General features: G+C 41.9%; 1 protein-coding gene across 10 annotated transcripts in view; it reads right to left on the reverse strand.

Annotated features, from left to right (window-relative positions):
- Positions 1–19,007: 19,007 nt before the first annotated feature.
- The window catches only part of ETV5 (ETS variant transcription factor 5), a 62,372-nt gene continuing 54,040 nt past the window's right edge, over positions 19,008–27,339 (reverse strand). For all 10 annotated transcript variants that reach the window (XM_077992009.1, XM_015131414.3, XM_077992012.1 and 7 more), the window contains 2 exons: positions 24,751–24,852; positions 19,008–21,527 (listed from right to left, as the gene is read on the reverse strand). In XM_077992009.1, coding sequence (XP_077848135.1) covers positions 21,306–21,527; positions 24,751–24,852 — 324 coding nt within the window. In that variant the 3' untranslated portion in view covers positions 19,008–21,305. The remainder of the gene's footprint in view (positions 21,528–24,750; positions 24,853–27,339) is intronic.

A 27,339-nucleotide genomic window follows, 5' to 3' on the forward strand; every position in this document is an offset into this window, starting at 1 on the left:
GGTATCACCAGCAGAGGCTGCAGAACAGCAAATATTGCAGAATGGTAAACGTTGCTGCCTGATCTTTCCTCTGGAAGCTTCATCTTAGAGGGGCACCCGGATGTATGAGGTGTCAGTCAGCCCCTATTAGGAGGTGTCTGCCAGTTAGGCTACTCGGGGGTCAGGGACCCACTTGAGGAGGCAGTCTGTCTGTTCTCAGATCTCAAACTCCATGCTGGGAGAACCACTATTCTCTTCAAAGCTGTCAGACAGGGACGTTTAAGTCTGCAGAAGTTTCTGCTGCCTTTTGTTCAGCTATGCCCTGCTCCCAGAGGTGGAGTCTACAGAGGCAGGCAGGCCTCCTTGAGCTGTGGTGGGCTCCACCCAGTTCGAGCTTCCAGGCACCTTTGTTTACCTACTCAAGCCTCAGCAATGGTGGACGCCCCCTCCCCCAGCCTTGCTGATGCCTTGCAGTTCGATCTCAGACTGCTGTGCTAGCAGTGAGCAAGGCTCTGTGGGTGTGGGACCCTCCGAGCCAGGCGTGGGATCTAATCTCCTGGTGTGCCATTTGCTAAGACTGTTGGAGAAGCGCAATACTAGGGTGGGAGTGTCCCAATTTTCCAGGTACCATCTGTCACAGCTTCCCTTGGCTAGGAAAGGGAATTCCCTGACCCCTTGTGCTTCCTGGGTGAGGCAATGCCCTGCCCTGCTCCATGGGCTGCACCTACTGTCCAACAAGCCCCAGTGAGATGAACCCAGTACCTCAGTTGGAAATGCAGAAATCACCCATCTTCTGCCTCACTCACGCTGGGAGCTGTAGACTGCAGCTGTTCCTATTTGGCCATCTTGGATCCTCTCCTTCCTTCTACATGTATTGATGACTTACATACATGCCCTTTTTATTTTGTCAAATGCCTTTTCAGTGTTATAAAAATGGTCATTTTTTCTTTTAGATCTATTAATATGGATTATACTGATAGAATTGCTAATATTGGACCATCCCTGCATTCTTAAACTTTAAAGTCATTACTTTTTTTTTCTTGTTTCTTTTTTTAAAAAATTTTTATGTTTTGCAGAGATGGAGTCTGGCTATGTTGTCCAGGTTGGTCTTGAAGTCCTGGGCTCGAGCAATCCTCCTGCCTCAGCCTCCCAAAGTGCTAGGATTACAGGTGTGAACCACCATGACTGGCCTCTTTTTTTTTTTTTTTTTAGATGAAGTCTTTGTATGTGGGAGTACAGTGGGTATTCATAGGCAGAATTATAGTGAGCTGCAGCCTTGAACTCCTGTCCTCAAGCAATACTTCAGTGTCAGTTTCCTGAGTAGCTGAGACTACAGGCATGTACTGCCATGCCTGGTTTATTATTATTATTACTATTTTTTAAATGCAGCTGAGGTCTATTTTTATTAGGATTTATTAGAATTTTTTGCATCCATGTTTACAAATTAGATTGATTTATAGTTTTTGTATGTGAAAGCTTTGTTATTTATCAGTATAAATGCTATATTCTCTTTATAAAAAGATATTTGCAGGGTTACCTTTTTTTCTAAGCTATGGAACAATTTAAATGGCATTGGCATTATCAAATCTAGAAATTACGGTAAAAAAAAATCCCTGTTACATTGTCTGGGCCTGATGCTTTTGGGGGGCCTCTGATAAATTTTTTAGCTTTCTTTTTTTTAATAGAAATTGGTCTATTTTTATTTTCTACCTATTTTGGGATTGGTTTGGGGGAATTATATTTTCCTAGAAACTCACCCATTTTACTCAGGTTTTCTTTTTTGTTTGTTCGTATTCTGGTAACTGGTATGCAGCTAGCATTCAGATATTCAAAGTTACTTGCATAGAGTTAGTAAAGTAACATAATGATTTTTTATTTTCTCTAATTTTAGGTTTGCTTCTTCCTTGGCATTTCTTATTTTGGAAGGTTAATCCTTGTATTAATTTTCTGTTGCTGTGGCTTAGTCTTAGTAGCTTAAACAATACGCATTTATTATCTCACATTTCCTTAGGTCAGAAGTCTAACCAGGTGTCACCAGGCTAAAGTCAAAGTATTGGCGGGGCTGTGTTCCTTTCTGGAGGCTCTAGGACAGTATCTTTCCTTGCCTTTTCCAGTTTCTAAAGGCCGTCGGTGTTCCTTGGCTTACAGCCTTCTGTTTTTCATCTTCAAGCCAGCCATGGCAGGTCAGATTCTCACATCACATCTCTCTAACCTCAGCCAGGAAAGATTTCCTAATTTTAAGGGCTCACGTGATTAGATTGAGCCCAAGTGGATAATCGAGGGTACTCTCCCCATCTCAAGATCCTGTATCTTAATCACATCTGCAGAGTCCTTTGGCCACATAAGGTATTGTACTCACAGATTCCAGGAATGAGAGTGTAGACATCTTTGCAGGAGCCACTGTTCTGCCCTTTTTTTCTTTATAAAGTTAGCTAATCTTTTTTTCTTGGAGTGCAATGGTTTGGACTTAGCTCACTGCAACCTCCACCTCCCGGGTTCAAGCAATTCTCCTGTCTCAGCCTCCTAAGTAGCTGGGATTACAGGCATGTGCCACCACGCCCGGCTAATTTTTGTATTTCTGGTAGAGACGAGGTTTCACCATGTTGGACAGGCTGGTCTCGAACTCCTGACCGCAGGTGATCCACCCACCTCGGCCTCTCAAAGTGCTGGGATTACAGGCATGAGCCACTGTGCCTGGCCTTAAGGTTAGCTAAATTTTTATCTGAAATAAAAACATTTCATTTTTTTCCTTTAATTTATTCATTGTCTTGGTTTATTCTTATTTCTACTATTTTCTGCTTTCTAATGCATTAATTTATGCTTTTCTTTCTACTTTAGTTAATTTTGTTGTTCTTTTTCTGAGTTTGGAGTTAGACAATTTGTTTTTCTTCCTTCTTCTTTATTAGTATAAAGATAAAGTTTTCTCCGTACACTGCTTTAGTTCCTTGTTGTCGTTGTCTTCATTATGATTGATTCGAGATATAGTACAATTTGTTTTATTTCCTAAACCCAAGAAGAGTTTAAGACACAATTTTAATATTTTCTTTTTTTATTTTCTGAAGGTAGAAGCGTCTTCTGAAGTTACAGGAACGTCTCTTTACTTTCTGATTTTCTTATTAGTACTGGTTTAATTGTGTTTTGGTCTGAGAATGCTTTTCTGTGACCCAATATTTGGTTAAGTTTCATGAATGTTTTATGAGCCCTTGTGGTGTGGGGAATGTAGTCTATATTTTCACAGGACAGGACTGAAATTTCATCTATCTGAACTTCCTTGCTAATCATTATGTGTGTGTGTGTGTATATATATATATATATATAGTCTTACCTAGCCTTGCCTATTTGTCCACTTTACCTGTCATGGACTGAAGGAGGTGAATTAGTCTCTTACTAACATGTTTCTATTTCTCATTGTATTTTGTCTAATTTATAGTATATAATGGTTATTGTTATATTACTTGGTGTATAGATTTCCATAATTATTATATCTTTATTGTAGATCTTTCTTATCTCATTTGGTATGGTTTTTTTTTTTTTTTTTTTTTTTTGAGACGGAGTCTCGCTCTGTTGCCCAGGCTGGAGTGCAGTGACCGGATCTCAGCTCACTGCAAGCTTCGCCTCCTGGATTTACGCCATTCTCCTGCCTCAGCCTCCCGAGAAGCTGGGACTACAGGCGCCTGCCACCTCGCCCGGCTAGTTTTTTTGTATTTTTTAGTAGAGACGGGGTTTCACCGTGTAGGCTGGGATGGTCTCCATCTCCTGACCTCGTGATCCGCCCGTCTCGGCCTCCCAAAGTGCTGGGATTACAGGCTTGAGCCACCGCGCCCGGCCCTGGTATGGTATTTTTTAATGTACAAAAACTTTTAGGCCAGGAGTGGTGGCTCACGCCTTAATGCTAGCACTCTGGGAGGCTGAGGTGGGCAGATCACCTGAGGTCAGGAGTTCGAGACCAGACTGACCAACATGGTGAAACCCTGTCTCTACTAAGACTACAAAAATTAGCCGAGCATGGTGGCAGGCACCTGTAATCCTAGCTACTCAGGAGGCTGAGGCAGGAGAATCATTTGAACCCGGGAGGCAGAGGTTGCAGTGAGCCAAGAAGGTGCCATTGCACTCCAGCCTGGGTGACAATGCTAGACTCCATCGCAAAACAAAAGAAAAAAAAACAAAAAAACTTTTAAGGTTTTATGTGGTCAAATTTTATCAATATCATCCTTTATGGTTTCTGCGTTTTGCTTAAAGAGGCTTTCTCTACTCCCAGCTTTTAAAAATTATTCAGTCATGCTTCCTTCCAGTACTTTTGTGGTTTTGTTTTTTACATTAAAAACTAAAATAACCTGGAATTAATTTTGATGTAAAGAATGAGTAGGTGCCCACTTCATTACCCATTCCCCAACCTTTTCAAATGGCTTATCAGGTGTCTAAACATCTTTACTGAGTAATTAGTTACAGGAGACATTTGGTGTTTTTGCCTCCTGCCCAGCGTCCCTTGCCTCTTCTTTTAATAGTAGCTCCTTTATTTCCCTAGGGGAACCACCTCTCATTATATGTGGTTTGTTTGGAACTAACAATAGCTCCTGCTCCAGGCTTGGGTATGTAAATTAACCTTGGTATCATCTCCCTGGCCATACGGATAGGGCATGACCCAAGCTAAACCAATCAGACTCAAGGAGACTAAATTCTAAGACCTTTTTTGGGATTATTTCAGAAGAGAGAGTCTTCTCCTGTTGGACTTGAAGCTGTAAAAGTATAAGTGTGGGCTTCCAGAGGCTGCTACCATGGGTGTCTCAAGAATAAAACCAACACAGTGAAAAGCAGAGCCTTGTGTGATAAAACGAGACTAGGTGCTGATAAAATTATTTGAGCCTCTGGATCTGACTATGTCCTGCCCTTGGATGTATTGGTAATGTGTGCCAATTTATCTATCAATCATCTATCTATGTAATGTCAGGGGTCCCCCAACCCTCGGGCTGCAGACTGGTACTGGTCACTGGCCTGTTAGGAACTGGGCTGCACAGTAGGAGGTGAGCCTCAGGCAAGTCAACTAATCCCTGCCTGAGCTCCGCCTCCTGTCAGATCAGTGGTGGCATTCGATGCTTACAGAGGCTCTAACCCTATCGTGAACTGTGCATGTGAGGGATCTAGGCTGTGCACTCCTTCTGAGAAGCTAATGCCTGATGATCTAAGGTGGAACAGTTTCACCCTGAAACCATCTGCGCCCCGACAATTTCACACGTCCACAGAAAAATTGTCTTCCATAATACCAGCCCCTGATGCCAAAAATGTTGGGAACTGTTGATAGAGTTTTTTACTTGCAAGCAAAAGACCCTTGACTTAAAATAATCCATTGATTTGAAATAATGCTTTTATCATATATAAAATTCTGATATGAACTTGTCCCTCTAATCTGTCCCATTGATCCATTTATCTATTCCAAGGGTCATAAACTAGAGGAAGTTGTTTTTCAGATGTCTTTTGTTTGGTTAGCTCACTTAAAAACATTCTGAATTTGAATGTTGCTGTGAGTAATGGTCGGTAACGGTACCCAGTTATCCCCCTTCTTCAGAGAATTGCTCTTGGTGAAACAGCAGCCCTCCAGGAACCCCCTAACTCTGCTAGCAACTGAATTCCATGGGGTCCAAAAAGGCCAATCCTCTTGTCTTAAAGGGAGACTAACTGTGTTTCAGAGCATTCTTGCTTCACTTTTCCTGCTGGCTGGAGTACCGCCTTTACTCCCTGTCTCTTAAGAGCACTTCTCAATAAGCCATTTGAGCAAGAATCCCAGCCGCACGTTCTGCTTCTAAGGAGCCTGAACTAAGCGAGAAAGGAATTCTTTTCAGGTGGTCATAACACTCATCCCTAAGAGCTGTCACTAACTGGAAGAAGTAGCCCCTCTAACAACAGAAGCAATGTGGATTAAAGATGTTGATTCTTTTAAATGTTTCTGCTTAGTTTCCTGGATCCAAGATATATCAGATAATCAACACTGGGCAACTATCAATGTGTAGTTTTCTTTGGGTAAGAAGATCACCAGTGGGTGCTAAGACTACCGGGTGAAATTTAGTTGGGAAATGGGTTATTATTAATCACATAAGGAAAAATAGACTTTTAAATCAAAAGAATTGGCATTACCACCTTAACAAAGTGATCAAACTCAGCATCAGTAATATTGGAGCAAGCCAACATTAGGTGCCTCTCAGAGGGATGATAGGAAATACACAGTAACACTTAAGTAGTATTCTGGCCAGAAATATTTAACCTGAATCCAATCATGAGAAAATATCAAATCAATTCAGCTTGTGAGACATTCTACTAAACAATGGGCCTAGAGAATGTCCTTGTGCTTGGGAGCTGAAGTTCATTAAAAAGTGTATAAATAGGGCCGGGTGCGGCGGCTCACATCTGTAATCCCAGCACTTTGGGAGGCCGAGGCGGGTGGATCACAAGGTCAGGAGCTCAAGACCAGCCTGGCCAAGATGGTGAAACACCATCTCTACTAAAAATATGAAAAAAAATTAGCTGGGCATGGTGGCGGGTGCCTGTAATCATAGCTACTCAGGAGGCTGAGGCAGAGAATTGCTTGAACCTGGGAGGTGGAGGTTGCAGTGAGTCAAGATGGCGCCACTGCCCTCCAGTCTGGGTGACAGAGCGAGACTGTGTCTCTCAAAAAAAAAAAAAGTGTTTAAATAGACGGGATAGATGAGTTTAAGTAAAGTGTTTACATGTGTTCATCATACTATTCTTTCTACTTTTCACAGGTTTGAAATTTTTCAAAAACAAATTTGCAAAAAAAACACAGTATTCTTTATAAAGGCACACAAAATATATACTATATAAAACTCTCATGTATTTTCAGATTTGTTGTGTGTCATTCAGTGAAAACCTATTTCATCAAATCATATTATGAAATGTGCATTACAATTAGTCAATACTCCTCTTATTTCAGCTTGTAATAAGGTTTCATACCTCCTATTAATAAAAAATAAAATTATATGCTAGCTGCCGGACCAATTGGTTTCTTTTTCATTAAATACATGGGAAATTTAATTTTAAGGTCTAATGAAATTAATGGAGCTATTTTGGCCTTTTTAATCCATTACTTAATTGCATTATCCCCAAAAACTGTCTACCAGAATTCAATACCTACATGAATACACATTTACTAAAGGAGTACCTTGCCTTCTGTAATACTCATCACATTAGTAATAATTAATAATTTTATCCACACATCACACTAGATAATTATAAAATAATGAGAACGTATGTTATCTTCTTGTTTAGGTAACTTGGATGTGACGACTTACATTAGATCCACACGAATTTAATCTTGACCTGGCTGCTTTAGTAATATTTCTTGCAATCTATGCTCCAAAATGCATCATTTCAAGTTTTAAAAATATTATTCCTTACAATTTGTGTTAACACATATATAATATATATATTTTTTGAGGCACAGTCTCACTCTGTCACCCAGGCTGGAGTGCAGTGGCGCAATCATGACTCACTGCAGCCTACACCTCCTAGGCTCAAGCCATCCTCCCACCTCAGCCTTCAAAGTAGCTGGGACTATGGGCGCACGCCACCACACCCAGATAATTTGTATTTTTTGTAGAAGAGGGTTTTGCCATGTTGCCCAGGCTGGTCTTGAACTCCTGGGCTCAAGCGATCCCTCTGCCTTGGCTTCCCAAAGTGTTGGAATTAGAGGCATGAACCCCCACACGCAGCCGACACATTGATTTGAATTGAAAAATGACATCAGACTCTTTCTGACAGAAATTAAGTCAGAGTCCGATTTGGCTGATTGGTTTGATAATGAGACCCAGCTCTGCCAAAAATGTTCTAGCAAACGTTTTTCAGAATGCTTATTACTGAACGATCTAAATGGAATCTCTGAAGTTTTGATAAAATAAAGGATGCAATAAAACAAAAGCATTTAAATAAAAAATATTAGGTGATATGGCAGAAGGATTCTAAACTGACTCCCACAATCCTTGCTTCCTGGTATTCTTGCCTTTGTGTAATCCCCTCCCTTTGAGTGTGGATGGGACCTGGGACTTGCTTCTAACCAAGGGAACACAGCAAGAATGATGGAATCAATGTGATAATGTGATATAAGATTGTAATGCCAGTTTTGTTAGGAGAGTCTCCCTTTCTGGCTTCGAAAAAGCGTGGCCATGCTGGGAAGACCCACGTGGCAAGGAGCTGAGGATGTCCTCCAGCTGACAACCAGCAAAGAACTGAATACTGCCAACAGCCATGTGAACTTAGATGAATCCACTCCCAGCCATGCCTCAGAGGAGACTGCTGTCCCAGCCAACACCTTGACTGCAGCCTCATGAGACCCTGAAGCAGAGAACTCAGCCAAGTCATGCCTGGACTCCTGACCTACAGAAATGTATGTTGTTTTAAGCCACTAGTAATATTAGCACTAATGGATACTAATTAGTAATATTGTGCACTAATGGATGACTAATACAAAATGGCAAAGGTAGGTTGAAATTAATATTTCAATATTTGAACCTCTTTGGAACCGAGCCCTATTAAACGGGAGTCCAGATGAAAGAATTGCAGGTGTACCATAGAGCAGTGGTTCACAGACGAGCAGGCACCAGAATCACTCAAAAGGCATGTTGGCAAAACACCGATTGCAGGGCTCCACCCCCAGAGTTTCTGATTCAGTAGGTCTGGGGTGGGTTCTGAGAATCTGCATTTTTTTCCTTCTTTTTTTTTTTTTTTGAGACGGAGTCTCACTCTGTTGCCCAGGCTGGAGTGTAATGGCACAATCTCAGTTCACTACAACCTCCTCCTCCTGGGCTCAAGAGATTTTCCTGTGTCAGTCTTCTGAGTAGCTGGGATTACAGGCACACGCCACCACACCCAGCTAATTTTTGTATTTTTAGTAGAGATAGGGTTTCACCATGTTGGCCAGGATGGTCTCGATCTCCTGACCTCATGATCCACCTGCCTTGGCCTCCCAAAGTGCTGTGATTACACGCGTGAGCCACCACGCCAAGCCAAGAATTTGCATTTCTAACAATCTGCCAGGGGAAGCCGATGCTGCTTGTCTGGAATTCACACTTTGAGAGCCACTGTGTGGAGTCATCCAGTAGCTAAGTATTAGTAAAGGCTTTCTGGTGTACTGAGTCATTGAGAAAATGATTAGATCGTAATAACTGGTAACAAATCCTTTTGCAAGTTAAATTGTTTTCGATCTTTTATTTTCAATAAAATTAAAGGGGGACCCAATAGAGTTGTCAATTGATAAATCATTACAAATAATTTTTGATGAAAGAATATGTGAATTTTAACAAGTAAACTTGTTGAAAGTTGGAAAGACTTTCAAGAATGGAGTGGCATTTCCATTCAAAACTCTCACACGCAACTCCTTCTATTCCTAAGTGCTTAGTGAACAAGGTATATTAGAGTAGGTTAAATTGCTGTTACAAATAGACCCAAACATGGTTCAAACATAAAGTTTATTTCCTAACTGGCAAGTGTTCTCCTGCATGTGGTGAATCAGACACCCAGGTTTCTTCCATCTGTGGCTCCACCATCCCCCCAGGGTCTTGCCACCTCCTTCTCTTTCATCAGGGCTGAGAGTCATGTTTCATTGAAGAGGTGTATTTGAGGGCTCCAATATTATCCTTAGGTTCAGTGATATGTGAGGACTCAGAATTCAAAAAAGCTTTTATACTCAGGGTTATGCTTTGTTATAATGAAAAGAGAGTTAACATCAGCAAAAAGAAAAGGCACATAGGGCAGAGGCTGGGACAGACCAGATGCAAACTTCGTTGTCTTTTCTCGGTGGAGTCATATGGACAGTACTTAATTCTTTCAGCAATGATGTGTGAAAACACTCATAAATTATTGCCAACTAGGGAAGCTCACCCAAGCCTTGGTGTCCAGGATTCGTATCAGGGGTTGGTTGATCCCATAGGCATGGCTGATTGTGCTCACAGCTGACCATAGTTATTCAAGTCTTCAGCTCTTCCAGAGGCCAGTTGATAAGAAGACCTCCACCATAAATCACACCATTAGCATAGACTACCTGGCGTGGCCTAAGGTCCTAGGTAAACAAAGACACTCTTATCAGGCAGGATATTCCAATACTTTTCTTTTTTCCTTTTTTTTTTTTTTTTTTTGAACATATAGGGCTTGGACAATGTGAACTGAGTTAATCCTTTACCGCACAGCAGGGTTTGGCTATTGTTCACGGAATGGTACGGAAGTGCCTTGCTGGTTGCACTTGCTGGAAATCTAACCTATTGGGTGCCAGGGAAAGCTGCTCAACCCATTTTGCTACAAAACTGCCTGGAAGGGTGGGACCAAAAGAAGCTGCAGGCTGCTAGGTGCTGCTGACTACTGTGCACTACAGTAGATGGACCCTGGAGAAGCTGTGATCCTTGGAGGAGGCTGCACACGGGAACCAGGAAGAAAAACGCTTTTCTCTTTCAGTATCACTCTAGCACCCCAAAGCTTCAGTGCCAGCCACCAAAGGAAAAATGTTTAAAGGTCCCAGAACAACTTTATGGAGCAAACAGACAAGGGTGAATTTTAGCTAAGAGACAATATATTGATAACCGGCACAGCCACATTGCAAGGAATGCTGGGAAATATAGCTCACCCACGTATTTACCTAACAATCTTATTACTAAAAGAGAAGAAAAATGATTTTGGTGGACAGGTAGCACTCTGTGCCACATGATATTTCTTAGACTTAAAATGGAAAATAGGAATAGAGATGCTAAGCCCATCTCATTCTTGCAGTGAACTAGTGGAAAAAAACAGTAACACTCCCATCTAGCTCATTCAGAGATTCAATTCAGACAGATTTTTACTTTCTATGTTTAGTAAGTATATATCAGATTTGGTGATCTATTTATGTTTTCTGATCAATTGTGAACTAATACTTATAATTGCTCAATACAGAATAATTTTTAACATATATAGCTTTATTGTCAAAGGAAATTATTTAAAATAATTTGCTGTATACAAGTATGATAGAGTAAAAAAAAATTTTTTTTTTTTTTTGGGGGGGATGGAGTTTCTCTCTTGCTGCCCAGGCTGGAATGCAATGGCACAATATCAGCTCACTGCAGCCTCCACCTCCTGGGTTCAAGCGATTCTCCAGCCTTGCCTCATGAGTAGCTGGGATTACAGGCGCCTGCCACCACGCCCAGCTAATTTTGTATTTTTAATAGAGATGGGGTCTTGCCATGTTGGCCAAGCCGGTCTCAAACTCCTGACCTCAGGTGATCCACCCACCTCGGCCTCCCAAAGGGCTGAGATTACAGGTATGAGCCCCCGCATCTGGCTGATAGAGTAAAATTTAAAAGTAGGATAAAGCCTGGCACAGTGGCCCACACCTGTAATCCTGGCACTTTGGTAGGCTGAGGCAGGTAGATCACTTGAGGTCAGGAGTTTGAGAACAGCCTGGCCAACAAGGCAAGACCCTCTCTCTACCAAAAATACAAAAATTAGCTGGGCATGGTGGTGGGTGCCTGTAAACCCAGCTACTCGGGAGGCTGAGTCAGGAGAATCGCTTGAACCTGGGAAACGAAGGTTACAATGCACCAAGATTGTGCCACTGCACTTCAGCCTGGGTGACAGAGTGAGACTTTGTCTCAAAAAAAAAAAAGAAAGAAAAAAGAAAAAAAAGTAGGGTAAAGACTTCCAAGTATAAAAATATATCAGGATAAAATACTTTCGGGGATATACATGGAAATATGGATTCAGGGATAAAAAAAGAATGATATAAAAGTCTGTTAAAGAAGAGATTGTGTATTTTGGTGGTAATTAATGGTGATAATTTGGTGATTGTGGTAATTAAATTGCTATTGTATACAGAATCCGTTGCTAACTTATAATATTTTTATTTAATTTAATTAATTAATTTATTTGAGACAGAGTCTCGCTCTAATGCCCAGGCTGGAGTTCTGTGGCATGATTTCAGCTCACTGTAACCTCTGCCTCCTGGATTCAAGCGATTCTCATGCCTCAACCTCCCCAGTAGCTAGGATTACAGGTGTGCACCACCACGCCTGGCTAATTTTTGTATTTTTGGTAGAGACTAACCATGTTGGCCAGGCTGGTCTTGAACTCCTGACCTCAAGTGATCTGCCTGCCTTGGCCTCCCAAAGTGCTGGGATTACAGGCATGAGCTGCTGCACCTGGCCACTAAATTGTGATAATATTTTTAAATGTCAGAATTTGTAATAAGTGGGAAATTATTTTTATAATATGGTGGAAATTATTAAGGGTCAACTTAAAATAGTGTTAAAGGGTACCTAGATTTTCAAAATTCTTTTAGAGAGAATGTAAGGAAAAAATGTGAAAACTACTGATCTAATTTATCATTTGTCCTCAACATCTGGCTCAGAACATGGTACATAATAAGTGCTCAATAAATATTATTTGAATAAAGATAAGAAAGAATGAATGGCAAACAGGGGTGTACATATAAATAATGCCCAATGTAGACAAAGATTATAAGAACCTTAGCAAAAGAAGTTGCAGGATATTAGTAAAGGTACAAATCCCACACAATCTTTTCTGGAAGGCTCTTTGCAGTTTATATAAATAGCTTTAAAATTTGCCTCCCTTTTGACCAAATCATGTATCTTCTAGGAATTTATCCTGGAAGTCGTAAGTGAACAAAGATACTCATAACTGCGTTCAGTCAGTCAATACATATTGCTTAATCACCTACTCTTTATCATAGATAAAGCAGTTAGGGATGGTCCTGCCTTCATAAAATCTATTGTTTACTGGAGAAGGCCAAGTAACTAATCTTGCAAATGAAAGGTTAAAAATTGTGAGAAATTCTATAAAAAAATAGATAGCAAGCACGGAAAGAGTATTAAAATGGTGTTGGAGGGGAATGAGAGTAAATCCAGGAAGGCTTGGAAAATGAAATTAATCATTTATTTGAAAGATAAACTGATTGTTTTCCCTGGGGTGCTCTTAGAAATGGGGGTAAAGAGTGTGTGGAGGGTAAGCTGCTTGGAGGCTAGGGATGGATTCAGGGGCAGTATAACATTTCAGCTCCAGGAACAGCTCATGTCAAGGCTGAAACAGGAGGGAGCAAGGTATGGCGGAGACACTGGAAGAAGGCGAGGGGCCGTGGAACACATGTTATAGGGGAGAGGATGGTGCACGGTGAGGCTGAAGAGGTATTGGCTTGGTAAGGCCAAGTTCAGGATTTTTATTTTATCTCAAACAATGACTGTAAGTATTTTCAGAGGAATAATTAACATAAAATAAAATGCACACACTTCAGGTGTTCAGTTCAATGAATGTTAACAAACATATACGTATAACTACCACCCAAACCAAGATATAGACAATTTCTATCAATTACCCCAGCATGTTCCCTCTACCCCTTTCCAACCAATACCTGTCCACCCATCCCTTGCTACCACTTTCTATCACCATAGGTTAGTTTTGGCTGTTCTACAATTTCATCTATTATAGAATCACACTGTATGTATTCTTTTGTGTTATTTTTTAGTTTAACATAATGTTTTTGAGATTCATCCATACTGCTATGTGTATCTGTAGTTCATTTTCTTTTATTGCTGAGTAGTATTCTGTTGTATGGATACCATGACTTGTTTATTTGTTCTCTGGTTGATGGGCATTTGGGTTGTTTTTAGTGGCTGTTATCAATAAAGTTTCTAGAAATGTTCTTGCATATGTCTTTTTGTAATACATGTTTATATCTCTTTTTGGCAAATACTTAGAATTGGAATTGCTGGATCATAGAGTAGATGTATGTTTACCTTTGTAATAAACTGCCAAATAGTTTTCCAAAGTTGGTTGTGTCATTTAACACTCCTGCCTGCGTTGTATACTTGCCAACATTTGGTGTTGCTGGTCCTTTTTATTTTAGCCACTCCAGTGGGTATCGCTGAAAAGTCTCAAGTAGGGGAGTAACTTGTGCTTAAAAACAAATCACTCTGACTACATCATGGAGAAGGGGCAGGGGTGGGGCAAGAGTAGATGTGGTGAGAACTGTTAGGTGGTGACTGCAACAGTCCGGGTGAGAGATATTGGGAGATTTATGGTACTGATGATGGAGATGGATTTTAGAGATATTTAGAAGGTAAAATTAATAGGAGTCGGTTACTAATTAAAACAATAGAAAAGACCAAATTATTATTTGCCATTTGTTTGATTTTGGGCTGGGGGGAGTGTAGATTACTTGGTTTGGTGGGCATGGGCACATCATATTTGTGGTCCCTTTAACTCCAGCAAAGGGGACTCTTAAATATATGACGTTACATATCTACTATGGAATCACATGCTGTCGTTAAAAATGGTGTAAAAGAATTTTTCTTGATATGGAAAGATGTTCAAAATACAATGCTTAAAATAAGTTTAAAGACTTCGTAAAGTGTACAGCATGACCATTTTTAATATTTAAAATACAGTATAGAGAAAAGCCATCTGGGAAGATGTAAAGTGTTAACTGTGATCTCTAGGTTGAGTTTTCAGAAAAGTTTTTAATTTGGGCTATGATTTTTTTTCTGGTTTTCTACAAAGAACATATGCTAATTGTGTAATATGAAAAAAGTTATTTTAAAACACTTAACATTTCAAAAATAGAAATTTATTTTAAGAGCACAAAATGAGAATAAATAGAGCCCCAAGGGGATGGGAAAGGTAGTGATAACAGGATCTTGATCCTTCTTCCTTTATCCTCAGATATTCTTTCCCACCCTGTATCTTCTGGTCCGGCTACCTGGCAGGGGTTCCTAGGCCTTTTTCAGCCTTTGAGGGTTTGAGAGTAGAAGGGCTAGTCAGAGAGGCTGAGCTGAACTCAAATCCAGGATTTTGAAATCCATGGAATCTTCTCTGATCCCTGTCCCCAACTGAGGGTACATTCAAACCTCCTTTGGATTCTAGTAGTATTGATCAGTTCTACTGCCTCTGCTACTCTGGAAATGGCTTCTGCAAGTCATACATGGCCTCCACATTGCTAATCCAGCCACAGTCCTCACCATACTGGACACATCATGATGAAGCACTGGCCATTGCAGGTTCTTCTTTGTCTCTCTAGCCTCTTAATCTTGGAGTGTCCAAAGGCTCAGTCCTTGGAACTTTTCTTCTATTTATACTTACTCCCTTAATCATTTAATCCAGTTTTAGCTTTAGATACTCTCTTGCACACTGACAATTCCTAATTGCTATCTGCAGCCTGGATCTCTCCCCTGAACTCCAGACTTGTATAACCTAATGTGTTCCCATCTGGATTTCTCAAAGGCATGTGAAAGTTAATATGCCCCCTAAAGAATACCTTTTCTTCCCCCACCTCTCTCCAAATTGTTCCTCCTCAGTCTTCTCCCTCTCGGTAAATGGCAACATCAACCTTCCTTGGGCTGAGGCCACAAACCTTGGAGCCATAATTGACTTCTCTTTCGTTTCTCACCTTCCATGTCCAAAGCCTACTGGCTCTGTCTTACAAATGTATTGATATATGCTCTCTGTATGCCCTGACCCATGCCACCATCTCACCCCACCTGGATTACTGCAGCCTCCTACAACTTGGTCTTCTTCCCTCCTTCCTTGTTCCCTACGGTCTATATTCAACTTAGCAGTCAGAGTGATCTTTCAAAATACACATCAGATGATGTCACTTCTTAGCTCAAAAAACTCTAACAGCTAGACATAAACAGAGTAAACGCCAGAGTCCTTAAAAAGCCTACCCGGCCCCAGATGATACAACCCGTTACTTTTCTTTTAACCATATTCTGCCTGACTTCTGGATCCAGTTTCACAGTCCTTGTTATTCCATAAATATTCCAAGCATGTTCAAAGCTTCAGGGTCTTGTACTTGCTCTTCCCCCTGCAGGGAATGCTTTTCCTTCTGATATCCATCTGGTAGCTACTTTTTTTGGTCTTTGCTCAACTGAGACCTTCCCTGACCTACCTCCCTGCTTAAAATTGCAACCCTCCACTCCCACTACTCACCATTTCCTTTCCCTGATTTATTTTTTCCCATAGTACTTAATACTTAACAAATTCTATCATTTGTTTTTTTCCTCCCTTGCCCAGATGTAAGATCCTTGAAAGCAGAGATTTATTTCCCTCCACTAATCCTAGAGCAGTACCTGGCATAAACTAGGCACTATTTATTGGATGAGTAATACTCAGTATGTTATACCTTGTATTCTAGTTTCACCTGGAGAAATGTTTTCCCCACTAGATTGCTGGGTGCTGAAGGAGAGGGCGGGCTTCATTGTCACTCCCTTATCTCCACCTGCAAAGTGTCTATTACAGTGTCTTACACATCATAGATGATTGATACGTGGTAACTCAACGATCAAAGCACAGACTCACCCTTGTTTCACTCTAGCAAACAGGTCATCCAGGACAGTCCGGCTAATTGTTAAAGGTAGGTGTCACAGACATCACTGATGCCAGTTCCATGTACCCTCAACCCCCTGAGCTAACTGCATCTGAAAACAGTTCCTAGCACACTGATTATCTGTGTCTACTCTCTTCTCTTCCTGATAGGATATATATTGAAGAGTTAACATCTCTGGGGATAACCTCCAACCAATAGGGGCAGGAGTTGGAGGATAAATGCCCCAGCCCCTCCAGCTTCTGGTTAACATGGTCTGGATAAGATGGTGTCAGTAGTGTTTAAGTATGACCTGGAAAGTATAGCATTTAAACATGTAAGAGGTTGTCACACAATTACTATACCACAAACAGGGCTTTCGCTTGAAAATGCCGTCTAACTCATTTATGTTTAGCATCCAGCAGTGCCTGGCACCTAGTAGGTAGGTGCTCAGCAGATGACTGAAAATGAAGAAACATGTCCTTAATGGTGGAACTGAGCCATCTTCAGAGCTTGCTTAAAAATGGTGACTTGAGAATGGTGTTCTTAACTAGTTGTTAACTCTCCTACACACGCACAACCCCTCTTGACTTCCCTAGGAAACTCCTTTCTTTCTCCCTTACTGCCTATGAGATCGGGGGAGTAGTACTTCATCAGTGCCCTCAATGAACCTGGGAGGTTAGGCCAGATGGCCCCTGAGACCATCTAGTTAAACCCAGTCAACCACTGAACTGGGGCCAGAACCCAAATGTCTATATAGCCTCCATGGGACTAGTCCTCTTTCCACAGTAGCCACTGTGAAAATTCCAAAAAAGAAATTAATTTTGGAGGCTAACAGCCATGGCATCTTCAGACTCAATTTCAACAGTATTACTGTTTAAGAAAGGCTGCCAAAAAGATAATGGAGATGAAAAAGTGCTCTGTAAACTGTAAAGTGCTACCCGAAAGGTTATCTGACTGCCAAGGTCAACAAACCCAGGCTTGGGTGTAGAGCCAGCGCTTAAAACTGGAGGAGCTGAGGCTGGTCATTCAAAGGGCCCCTTCTGAATGGGACACCAGTGTACTCGCTGGGATCAAAAGGACATAGCTGCTCGCCTGGTACCACCCTCACACCCTCCCCCTATTTTAAGTACAATACACTTATGCTGACTAGAATACTTAGACTATGTATTTGTACTAAACAATACTTACACTATGCATTTGTATTAAACTGATGATCTTTTGGACTTTTTTCCTTTCGTTTGTATTTCAGAGGCCACACATTGAGCAGCAGCCACCTGCACCGCTGGGCAATGAACTGCCTCTCCAAAGTTTCCAACCGTCTGGGTACATTAGTGTTTTTCTTCCACATTAGTTTACATTTGTCCCAGCTGCATTAGAATTTAGATTCTGCACATACTCTGGCTCTCAAAACCACATTCTTCTGTGCTCACACTACCTCTTTGTCATCTAACAACTGAATACGCATTGTTCCCCTGGCTTGGCTCATGAAAGGGGACCCTGATGAAGAGTAAACTGCCCATTTTCTGGGCTTCCTTATCCTAGCGCCCAACACTAGAAGGGCGGCAGTGTTTGGTGACCTCCTGCGTTAGGTTAACGATCTGGGTCTGGGCCCAGGCTGGATAACGAGCCCGTGAATAATGGGGAGCGGATTGTTAAAGCCTTATCATGGTGAAGCTGAGAGGCGGAGACGGCTTTTTCCTGCGCACCCCTGCCCCTTCTCCCCAAGCATCTTTTCTTAATCTGTCGAAGCTAATGGGGTTTATGTGGCAGACATTCATTCCTCACAAGTTCCAATTCAAGCGGCGGTGCACGGATTCAGTCTCGATGTTTCTACACTTAGAGGCTTGTAAAACAGTAAAGAAAGATAGCAGATAAACCGACAGAAAGCCTTCTGTTCTAGGCTTCAAAAAAGGCTCTACTTTATTTCTCCACTGTAATAGGAGTCTTGAAAAGGCCAAATTAGAGGTGCAGAAACAGGGTGAAATTAAGAGCACTAAAAGCCGTAATAATACTGCATCCAACCCAGCGAACTTTATTTTCTTCCACGTATTTCCTGAGTGGTATATATTTCACGAGAAAAAGACAAACTTGGAGGAAAGGTTTTTACTGCTGCATGGCCAGAAACAAACATAGTGGGCAAAACGTTCCTGACCTTTTTTTGTTATTTATCAACCATTAATTGAATTTTTACTTGTCAAAAGCAAAACTTATTGGGGAAAAATTAGAAAATGAATGGTCTTAAGTTCTTATTGGTTTTCAAAGTATTCACATAAGGGGCTGAGAATAATCCTGGGACTCAAAAGTCCTAGACTACTTTGTCATCTTTTCACACAACCCAAAGCCAAACATGGGCTATACTTTAAAATAAAATAAAAAAAAAAGTTACTAAGAATTGGTGGCTCGGTGGGCTCAAGGGGATGAGGCGATCTCAGCTTACCATTGGCTGGGAAGAGGATCTCTTGACTTTCTACCTCTTTGGATTACATTTTTAGCTGGAGTTTAAGAGCAGTTGTCTATGTCTATTTCCAGGTAACAGAGTTTCCTGAACTGCCCTCAATTCCACTGTCCACTGGTAAGGTTATATTGTTGAGAGGGCTAGGGTGGGGGTGGAGAGAAAGGCAGAGGGCTTTTGCCTGCTTTAGAATTAGACCAATGAGGGCAAGAAAGAGGCAGGTTCAGGTGCTTGGTAAACGAAAAGCAAACTTCTTTATTGTACACAGTACAGAATATAACGCAGCTTGGCAGGATGCATACGGCCCTGCGCAGGGGAAAGTATTTCAAATCAACTGGCAGGTTAAAGCCTTTCTGCACTGTAGACTTTCCACACTCTGGAAAAGAAGCAAACAAACCAACCCCAAAGAACCCCCGAAAAAACCCAAAACCATCCGGGAGGTGCATGAGTCCGATGGGAATGCAATGGTGATGCTGCTGTCCTATGCCCGGTGACAGCACAGGCCACGTAAGTTACAGCAGGGGAGGGGTAGCTCAGGCTACAGAGGATTATTTTCATATTGCTAAGACAGCATAAATCCATTCAAAAAAAAAATCCAAACCAGGGTAAGTAAAGAAAGGAAAACCAAATCTATACAGCATTTACAACAAATAAATCTCTAGCCAGCTGGGGGTAAAATATGCATCTATGTATAGACTATGTGTAGGTTAAGAAAGCTATAAATATGGTTTAGAAAGAGTCCTTTGATTAGAGTACAACGCTAATTAAGGCCCAAGCTACAGGTTTACCACCTTTGTGGGCTAATTAGCTTCCAATAGAGGAGAATCTCACGTTTCCATAGCTATAAAGTACACCCCTTATCCCTGTGAACCTCTTCACAAATGTGCTGTTGGTCATAAGGGGGACAGTTTGAGACTATGGAGTGCTCCATTGATAGAAAAGCAGTTCAAACATGTGTCTCACACTCACGGAGTCAGCACTGCCTCCTTCACATACGAGGAACAGTGCAGTCCTTCTTAATGTGCTAAATGTCATGGGGAGCACAGAATTCTACCAGCAGAGCAGGCAGCAAGGTACCACCAGTAATTTTTTCCTCTACTTTGAGCTCAGCTTTCACGTAGCTTTAGCTTGGTTGTTTAAAACTTTTCCAATATAATACAGCAATGAGAATAATTTCTTTTTTAAAAAAGGCAGGAATCTAGAATGCTAGCACTGTTGCTTACCTGTCAGTTACACACGTAAGTCTCAAACCCTACTGAATCACACAGGTAGGGTCTAAAGTCCAAGATTTAAAGAAAAAGGAAAACAAAACGAACTGATGAAATGGAAATTGTCATCAGTCATGCCCAGGGAAGAATCCCAAGGGTTCTCACCAGGTGACCAGGTTTCCAAAGGACATGACACATGTTATATACATATGCTTTCCAGAGAGGGCATGTTAGTGAACACGGGGAACTATACACAGAGAATCTAAGCTTGTGTCCAGGCTGCCCTGCACACTTCAAAAATGTACAACTCAGGTGCAAATGTTCCATCAGGTTGTCTGGTGCAGAAAGCACAAAGCAGGCAACACGGCGGGCTTTCACATGGCCAAGGGGAAGCCTCAGCAAAGCCCCTCTCAAGCTGCAGTGTCTTCATAAGTTGGCACGGCCCTGGCTAAAGGACACAGTGCACAGTTACCAAAAGGTTTGTTTTTGTTTTTTGTTTTTTTGCTTTAAATACCAAAACTACAAAAATCAGTTTATAAACTGTTTTTCCAAAACCACCACCAAAACAAAACAATCCCCCAAATCAAGGCAAAACAAAATACTGTCAAAAAGTGTTAATCGCCCTTCTCCTAAAAGTCATCCACACTCAGCCATGTGACTGGGAAGAGAAAGGGTGCTTGCTCTACTTGGCGCACATGGCTGATGGTTCCCAAGAGTAGCCATGGTTTATGATTTTGAGAACCACGAACTGGGCTACAGCTGTTCTAACTGCCCCCCTTTTTCTAGACAAGGGGTAATATTTCAGATTCAGCTAGAAGAGCTTTCCAATGTTTAAGATATATTTTTAACCCTTAATGGTTTGAGCCTCCCCAACTTAGCCTACTTACTTTTCTATGGGTTTGTAATTTTTCGACAAATTGTGCAAATCAGAGCCCTTCTATGTGAAGGCATTTAGTAGTCCATGATCGATGCAGATTGTCACATACTGTGTCCCGTTTTGCGGGTACTAACCTGAACAAGATATTGCTTTGCATATATTGTCCATGGTAAGGAGACTCCATTTTGATCTCTTCCCAGAAACCTCATCAGAATCAGAGTTGAGGCACCAGCCTTTTGGTGGTTTTTTGCCCCTCCCTGTTCCCACTCCCCAGCCAATGTATCTGTCTTTAAGGGTGCCAATCCAGAGACGACTTGGGTTCTCCAGATAATACTCAAAGGGCAAGCTTTAGGAACAGTCAAAAACACAAACAAAACCACTGCCCTCGTTTGCCTGAATGGGAACTGCTAGCTCTAGGGTTTGGCCACTCTGCCACTCAGAAACTTAGTAAGCAAAGCCTTCGGCATAGGGGAGGCTGCTGCAGCGGTCCATGTCCAGGAGGTAAGCAGGGCTGTCTTCAAAGTGGGTCAGCGGCAGGGTGTCCTCCTCGCTGAGGTGGCACTCGGACTCTGCCTTCAGGAACGGACGCTGGTTATCCGGGAAAGCCATGGAGAAGAGGGCATCTGGGTCACAGACAAATTTGTAGACGTATCGCTCTCCAGCCACCTGAGGGAGAAAACACACCTTACAGGGCCCAGTTGGAACAGGGCATGGGATCAGGGGACGAGAACAAGGTATTCATAAGTCACAAAGGCAGGGACCAAAGGAGCAGCTGATTATCCCCATCACTCAGACTTATTTTGAGAAATCCTGGGAACCTATTATCTGCCAAGTATTTTACTGACACTACAGCAATTAAAAAAGAAGGTATCTGAATTTTGAATTCACACTAGATGGACTCTTAAAAGAAAATTCCCACTTTCTGTCTTCCAGTGACAGCTTTGAAAGCATGGTTATACTGAGCCTGGAGTTTGGTGTTCCAAAAAGGTGTAAGGACTGACAGGTGCAAGGCAGAAGCCTGACCATATTTTTGGTCACCTCCGGAGTTTACAGTCTTTGCAGTATGGCCTTGTTATTTGAAAGGTTAGAAATCTGATGAGAGAGAGCCTGTGCAGAAGCCTTAAGTATGTTCCGAAACAGAAAAGAATTGCTTTTGGCTTACGCTGCAGTTTTAAATGACTCATCGCATGGCTCTGTCACACTGAGGGAACCGCTAACTACCTTTCTATGGGTTTTCTGCATTATAATATTAGAACCAGAAGGTCTTGGTTATTCAAGGGCCTCATGGTATGTGGCTGATGAGCCATCTGTGTCAATGGGATCACCTTCTCTCTGCTGGTTGTTTAGCAACAGTACAAGAGGCACCTAATACCGAAAATCAAACCCAGTAATTGGCGTCTGTCTGGAGACGCAGAGGGGCAAGGGAAGGCAGCCAAAATTACTGATAAGATAAACATTTTAGATTTAAAAATTCAAACTGTTGAGTTTAATCTTGCCCTTCAGTCATTCTGCTGTGATTCTAAAATCTTTTTTTTAATTGAACAAGTATGGCTCTGCTTCCAAATCTCTATCAATCAACCATCTCTAGTTAGTGTTATATGCCAGTTTTACCTTAAAGCCCAACCCTGAAAATTAGTTTGTGTGGAAGAGTGCGGCAGGAGAGCACAGTGGAAATAATCCTAGATCAGAAGCCGGGAGCTGCCAGCTTCCAGTCCTGGTTTAGTCACTAATGAGTCTTAACCTCTGTGAACCTCAATTTTCCCTTCAAAAATGGAGGGTACGGCACTACAGCTTTTCTAAGTCTCTCTACACACTGACGGGCTATCATTCACCTTTTAATCAGCTCTCATTTACTTGTGAGTCATATAACAAATACAATAATAACCCCTTCTTTACATTGGATGGCACATTATTATTTCTGAAATATTTTCAAATATATTACCCTGTGGGATTAAAGCAAGAATTATTATCTACATTTTTATTAGAAATAGAGGCTTTGGGAGATTAAGTGACTATCTACATTTTTATTAGAAATAGAGGCTCTGGGAGACTAGGTGAGTTTCCTCAAATCATACAGCCAACAAATTGAAGTGTTAGGATCTGAGCCCACGAAGCCTCATTCCTGGGCCTTCCTGTACTCTTTGCCTATTTATTCTCAGAAACGAAGTTCTCTTCTACTCCCTTAGAAAACACAGAAGCTAGTCATAAGGACAGCTCATTTCCATTGGTTCAAGTTACTGCGTCCTGGGTTGCATCTCCCCGTGTTGGATGTGGAGTTGGGAACAGCAAAGGAATGATGGTGGCTCTCCCACCTGAACTTAGGATTTGACCTGATGATGTCAACTCTAAGGAGGACAGGGGACAATGTGGGGTGGCTGCTGATGGCTATGGTGTTTCTTTTTGGGGTGATAAAACGTTCTAAAATTGATTGTGGTAATGGTTGTACAGCTCTGTGAAACCACTGGACCGTATACTTTAAAAAAAGGAGGGGTAGGGTAGCGGACCACCTGTCCTACAGCATTTAACTCTGTGTCAAGCACTCAAGTTAAACCTCAATTTCTAACCCAAGGGAACTCATACTCCAGTGGGGGGTAGCAACAAGGAAGGAGTTATTTGAGACACAGTGAGAAGAGCAGTGGTAGGAACAAGTACTGGTGCCATCAGAAGCAGCAAAGGGGACCACCTAACCCAATCTGAAATGGAAAGGTGATGACTGAGACAGAAAACAAGGAGGGGCTGGGCAGGTACTGAGAGCATTAGGAATGTTCTAGGTCTTAAGGAGGATGTAGTTTAACAGGTGTTTTCCATTTTATGGTATGCGTGATAATGTACATGTATGTAACATGTATTCTCTGGCAAACAAATACTGCATTAAAGTAAAAGGTGGCCATGCTAGTGAAAGCCGTCAAGTTTGAGTGAAGAAATGAGAGCTGGGTGGTGACCAGAGTGGGAATAGCCTCAGAGGCTGTATGAAGCACTAACAAGTCTAGAGTTTATCTAGAAAATCACAACGAGCTGTTGAGTATTTTTTAAGGTGGCGAAGAGAATATAGGGTCACATTACTACCCACCTATGAGAAAGAGGAATCTGGCTTCTTGTAGACAAGTTCTCAGCAGTTTTGCCCATATGCTTCTGCCAAGTTCATCTCATTGGCTACTGCCAGGTAGACTGCCTCAACATATAAATGCCAGGATCTGGGCAACTGTACATTACGAATCTGGTAGCTAAGAAAGACTTGCCATTCCCATCTTCTACTTCTCCATGGGATGCTGAGACTGTGGCCCTCGCTACCTATCCCACTAAGATTTTTGTACTGATTTCCTCAAAATATGCTTCATCCTTTATTCCACAAAGAGCAACCTGCTACCAGGTGACTCTGCTGCCATTCTACAAACTTTGGGTTTTTAACTTGAGTTCCAGTTTCTGTAAGTCTGAAATAAAAATCAGATGTTCTTATTCCTCTAACACTTCTGAGCGTATCAAACTAACAGATTTGGAAGTCTAGGTGTTTTAACAACTAAAGACTTCAACCAAGCTGTTGAAGTAGAGACCTTCAAGCTGATTCCCTGGAGTCCCTTTCGGATACAACAGTTGGCCTACGTTTCTGGGAATTCTCATAGATAGAGGCAGTTTCGGGAAAGCAGAGGAGCCTAATTTTCCATTGTGTGTTCTACATGCAACTTCTAGTTTCCACATGCCCAAGAGCATGAAACGTACCCTGTATCTCATTTGATTCTTGTCTCAAGTTTGTCTTCTCAAGATTGTTTCCTACCACAGAATCAGGGGGCTAACATTTTCTCCTAGTGATGACCACCAGTCTCACTATACAAGCCCTGGACTTTTTCCTTAAGAGACCAGAGTGGGCTAAGGGTCTTGTATAATGGCTCACCTTCTGCATGATGCCCTTTTCATAGTAATAGCGGAGAGAGCGGCTCAGCTTGTCATAGTTCATGGCTGGCCGGTTCTTCTGGATGCCCCAGCGCCGAGCAACCTGAAGAGACAGTAAAGTGAAGAGCAATGAAAACGCATTCCCTGGGCCCTGTGTTCTCTCCCAATCCCAGCAGAGCCAGTTCTGTAACCTGATTGCTTTGGTCAATGATCCACTACTCTGACCTGGAAGGGAAGGCATTTAGCTCCTTCCAGACCAAATGTTCAGCAAAGGCGATGACTCAGTGATGACTACTAAGAGGTGAGACCTAGAGATGGAAGAATCCTAGCACTTTAAGATTGCAGAGGGCTTGGCTAACATCCCAGAGGATGCAGGCCCTCTACTGTTTCTCCACATATGAATTATTGACCAATACCCATAGACCATTAACATGTTGCCATTAAGTGCTATGGTTTCTGTAGCAGTCAATAAGGAATAATTAGAATGGTCATTCCTGAAACATTAGAAACACACTAGTGAGTTGCTAATGGGCCAGCAGAGCAAAAGTTCAATTCTAATAAGATTGGAGGGGGGCTGGGAGATGTTTACTTATTGCAGCTCACGGACTAAGGGGGAATCAGATCATTTCAGCCTGCTGCCATCCAATCCCACGCTCCCAGCAGACTTACAGAATGGACATTAAAGCATGTAGCACCATTATCCACTTAATGAAAAATTAACAGGGCTTTCCAAACAGTTCTGAAATGCATTATATCCAACCCAGTCCACCTGAGGTGTGCTGATAGGGCAATATAATTGGAGCGCTGGGCAAAGAAGCCTTATAGCAGGAAAACTTCCTAGTAGAGTTTACCCAATTATCACGGCAGCCAAGCAATTTCTGTACTCAAGCATATCAACTTCCAAAATCCTACTCATGAGAATGGCTGTCAAGGTAAGAGAATAACCCTGAAAATGTGAGTTTTACTCGGAGGTTTTCAAATGTATGCAAACCGTGGGTCGGGGTCATGTTTTGAGCATTTTAGGTCAGTTTTGGAAACTTAAAAAACAAAAACAAAAACAAAAAACTATATTCCTTCGATATTTTATTTTTATCTTGTGAGATGGAGTCTCACTCTGTTGCCCAGGCTGGAGTGCAGTGGCACGATCACGGCTCCCTGCAACCTCTGCCTCCCAGGCTCAAGTGATTCTCCGGCCTCAGCCTCCTGAGCAGCTGGGATTACAGGTGTCCGTCGTCATGCCCGGTTAATTTTTGTATTTTTAGTAGAGATGGGGTTTCACCATGTTGGCCAGGCTGGTCACAAACTCCTGACCTCAAGTGATCCACCTGCCTCAGCCTCCCAAAGTGCTGGGATTATAGGCATGAGCCATTGCGCCTGGCCCCTTCGATATTTTAAAAGCCAAATGTTAGACACGGAGTAGGAGGCAGAGAGAAAACAGCATTTCACATAAACCTTTTCCTTAAAATATCTGGGCAGAATGAAAGCAACATCTTCTAAATTCAGGATTCTAAAATGACCTTTAATAAAAACCAAAAATTATCTGATAAGAATGCATCTCTCTTAATTACAATAATAGCAATGATTCTACTCTGCCTTGCAAGAAACCTTATGAAAGTTCAATTTCCGTTCAATTGCTTCATGTCCCCACAGCAGACACCATGTCTTGGGTCTCCTCTTTTCTCCATATGGTACCCACTCAACTCTACCTTTGAAACAGCCGAAAAGGCGAAATTAACCAAAAATTACATCCTGGTTAGAGAAGATAAACATTTAAAACCAATAGAAATAATGGTAAGAAGAGAAATCTGCTAACCTAATAACATACGTCATTGTACCCTGTTCAGAAATGCTTTATAAAACTAATCTTTAACTGCTATCTGCCACAAGTGACACAGGAAAATTTCAAAGAAGCCCAGCCTCATCATTTTACTACGTTAAGGGGTGGAAAACAATCTTTGAATATTCTTCAACTTCAGCGGCCACCTCTCAGCTGTCACTTGCATATGCAATTGCTTACTGGAGAAAGGTTTGGTATATGCACAGATTTCAAAGCAGCTCTGGTAGCCATAGTTACTGACTCATCCTCTCGGGCCAGAGCCCTGTGATTCTGTAGCCCTCACCACGGCTGTTCCTTCTACAGTAATGCATGGTGCGGCTCAGCTCCAGAGCAGCTGGGAATTAGGGCTGCCCCTCTTCTGGGATTGGGGAGGCAGGCAATAGCTTGTCATCAGATCTTTCTTCTCTCTCATTAGTTACTTTGGTAGCACATATCTTGAGGACTGAGGCTGAAGGAGTTAACGGATCTACCTATTCCTCTTCCCCTTTAAAGAGAGAGCAGCCACAGCCCAGGGAGTGGCTCTTTCTAGCAGCCCATCCCTTCAAACCTCCCAGCAGCAGTTATCTGCCACATGTTCAACAAACAACCCTACCCCCCAAAATATTCATTAATGCAGATTCACAGTTAAAATGGCTCCAGATTAAAGCCGAGTCAGTCATAATTGAGAGGGTGCTAAGCTGGATGACTATCAAAAGACATTTGATTAGGGGGCCTGCCAAAACGCAGTTCTAAAACCACAATTTCCATGCACAG

This window comes from Macaca mulatta, chromosome 2 (genome assembly GCF_049350105.2).
Source record: "Macaca mulatta isolate MMU2019108-1 chromosome 2, T2T-MMU8v2.0, whole genome shotgun sequence".
Taxonomy (NCBI): Eukaryota; Metazoa; Chordata; class Mammalia; order Primates; family Cercopithecidae; genus Macaca; species Macaca mulatta.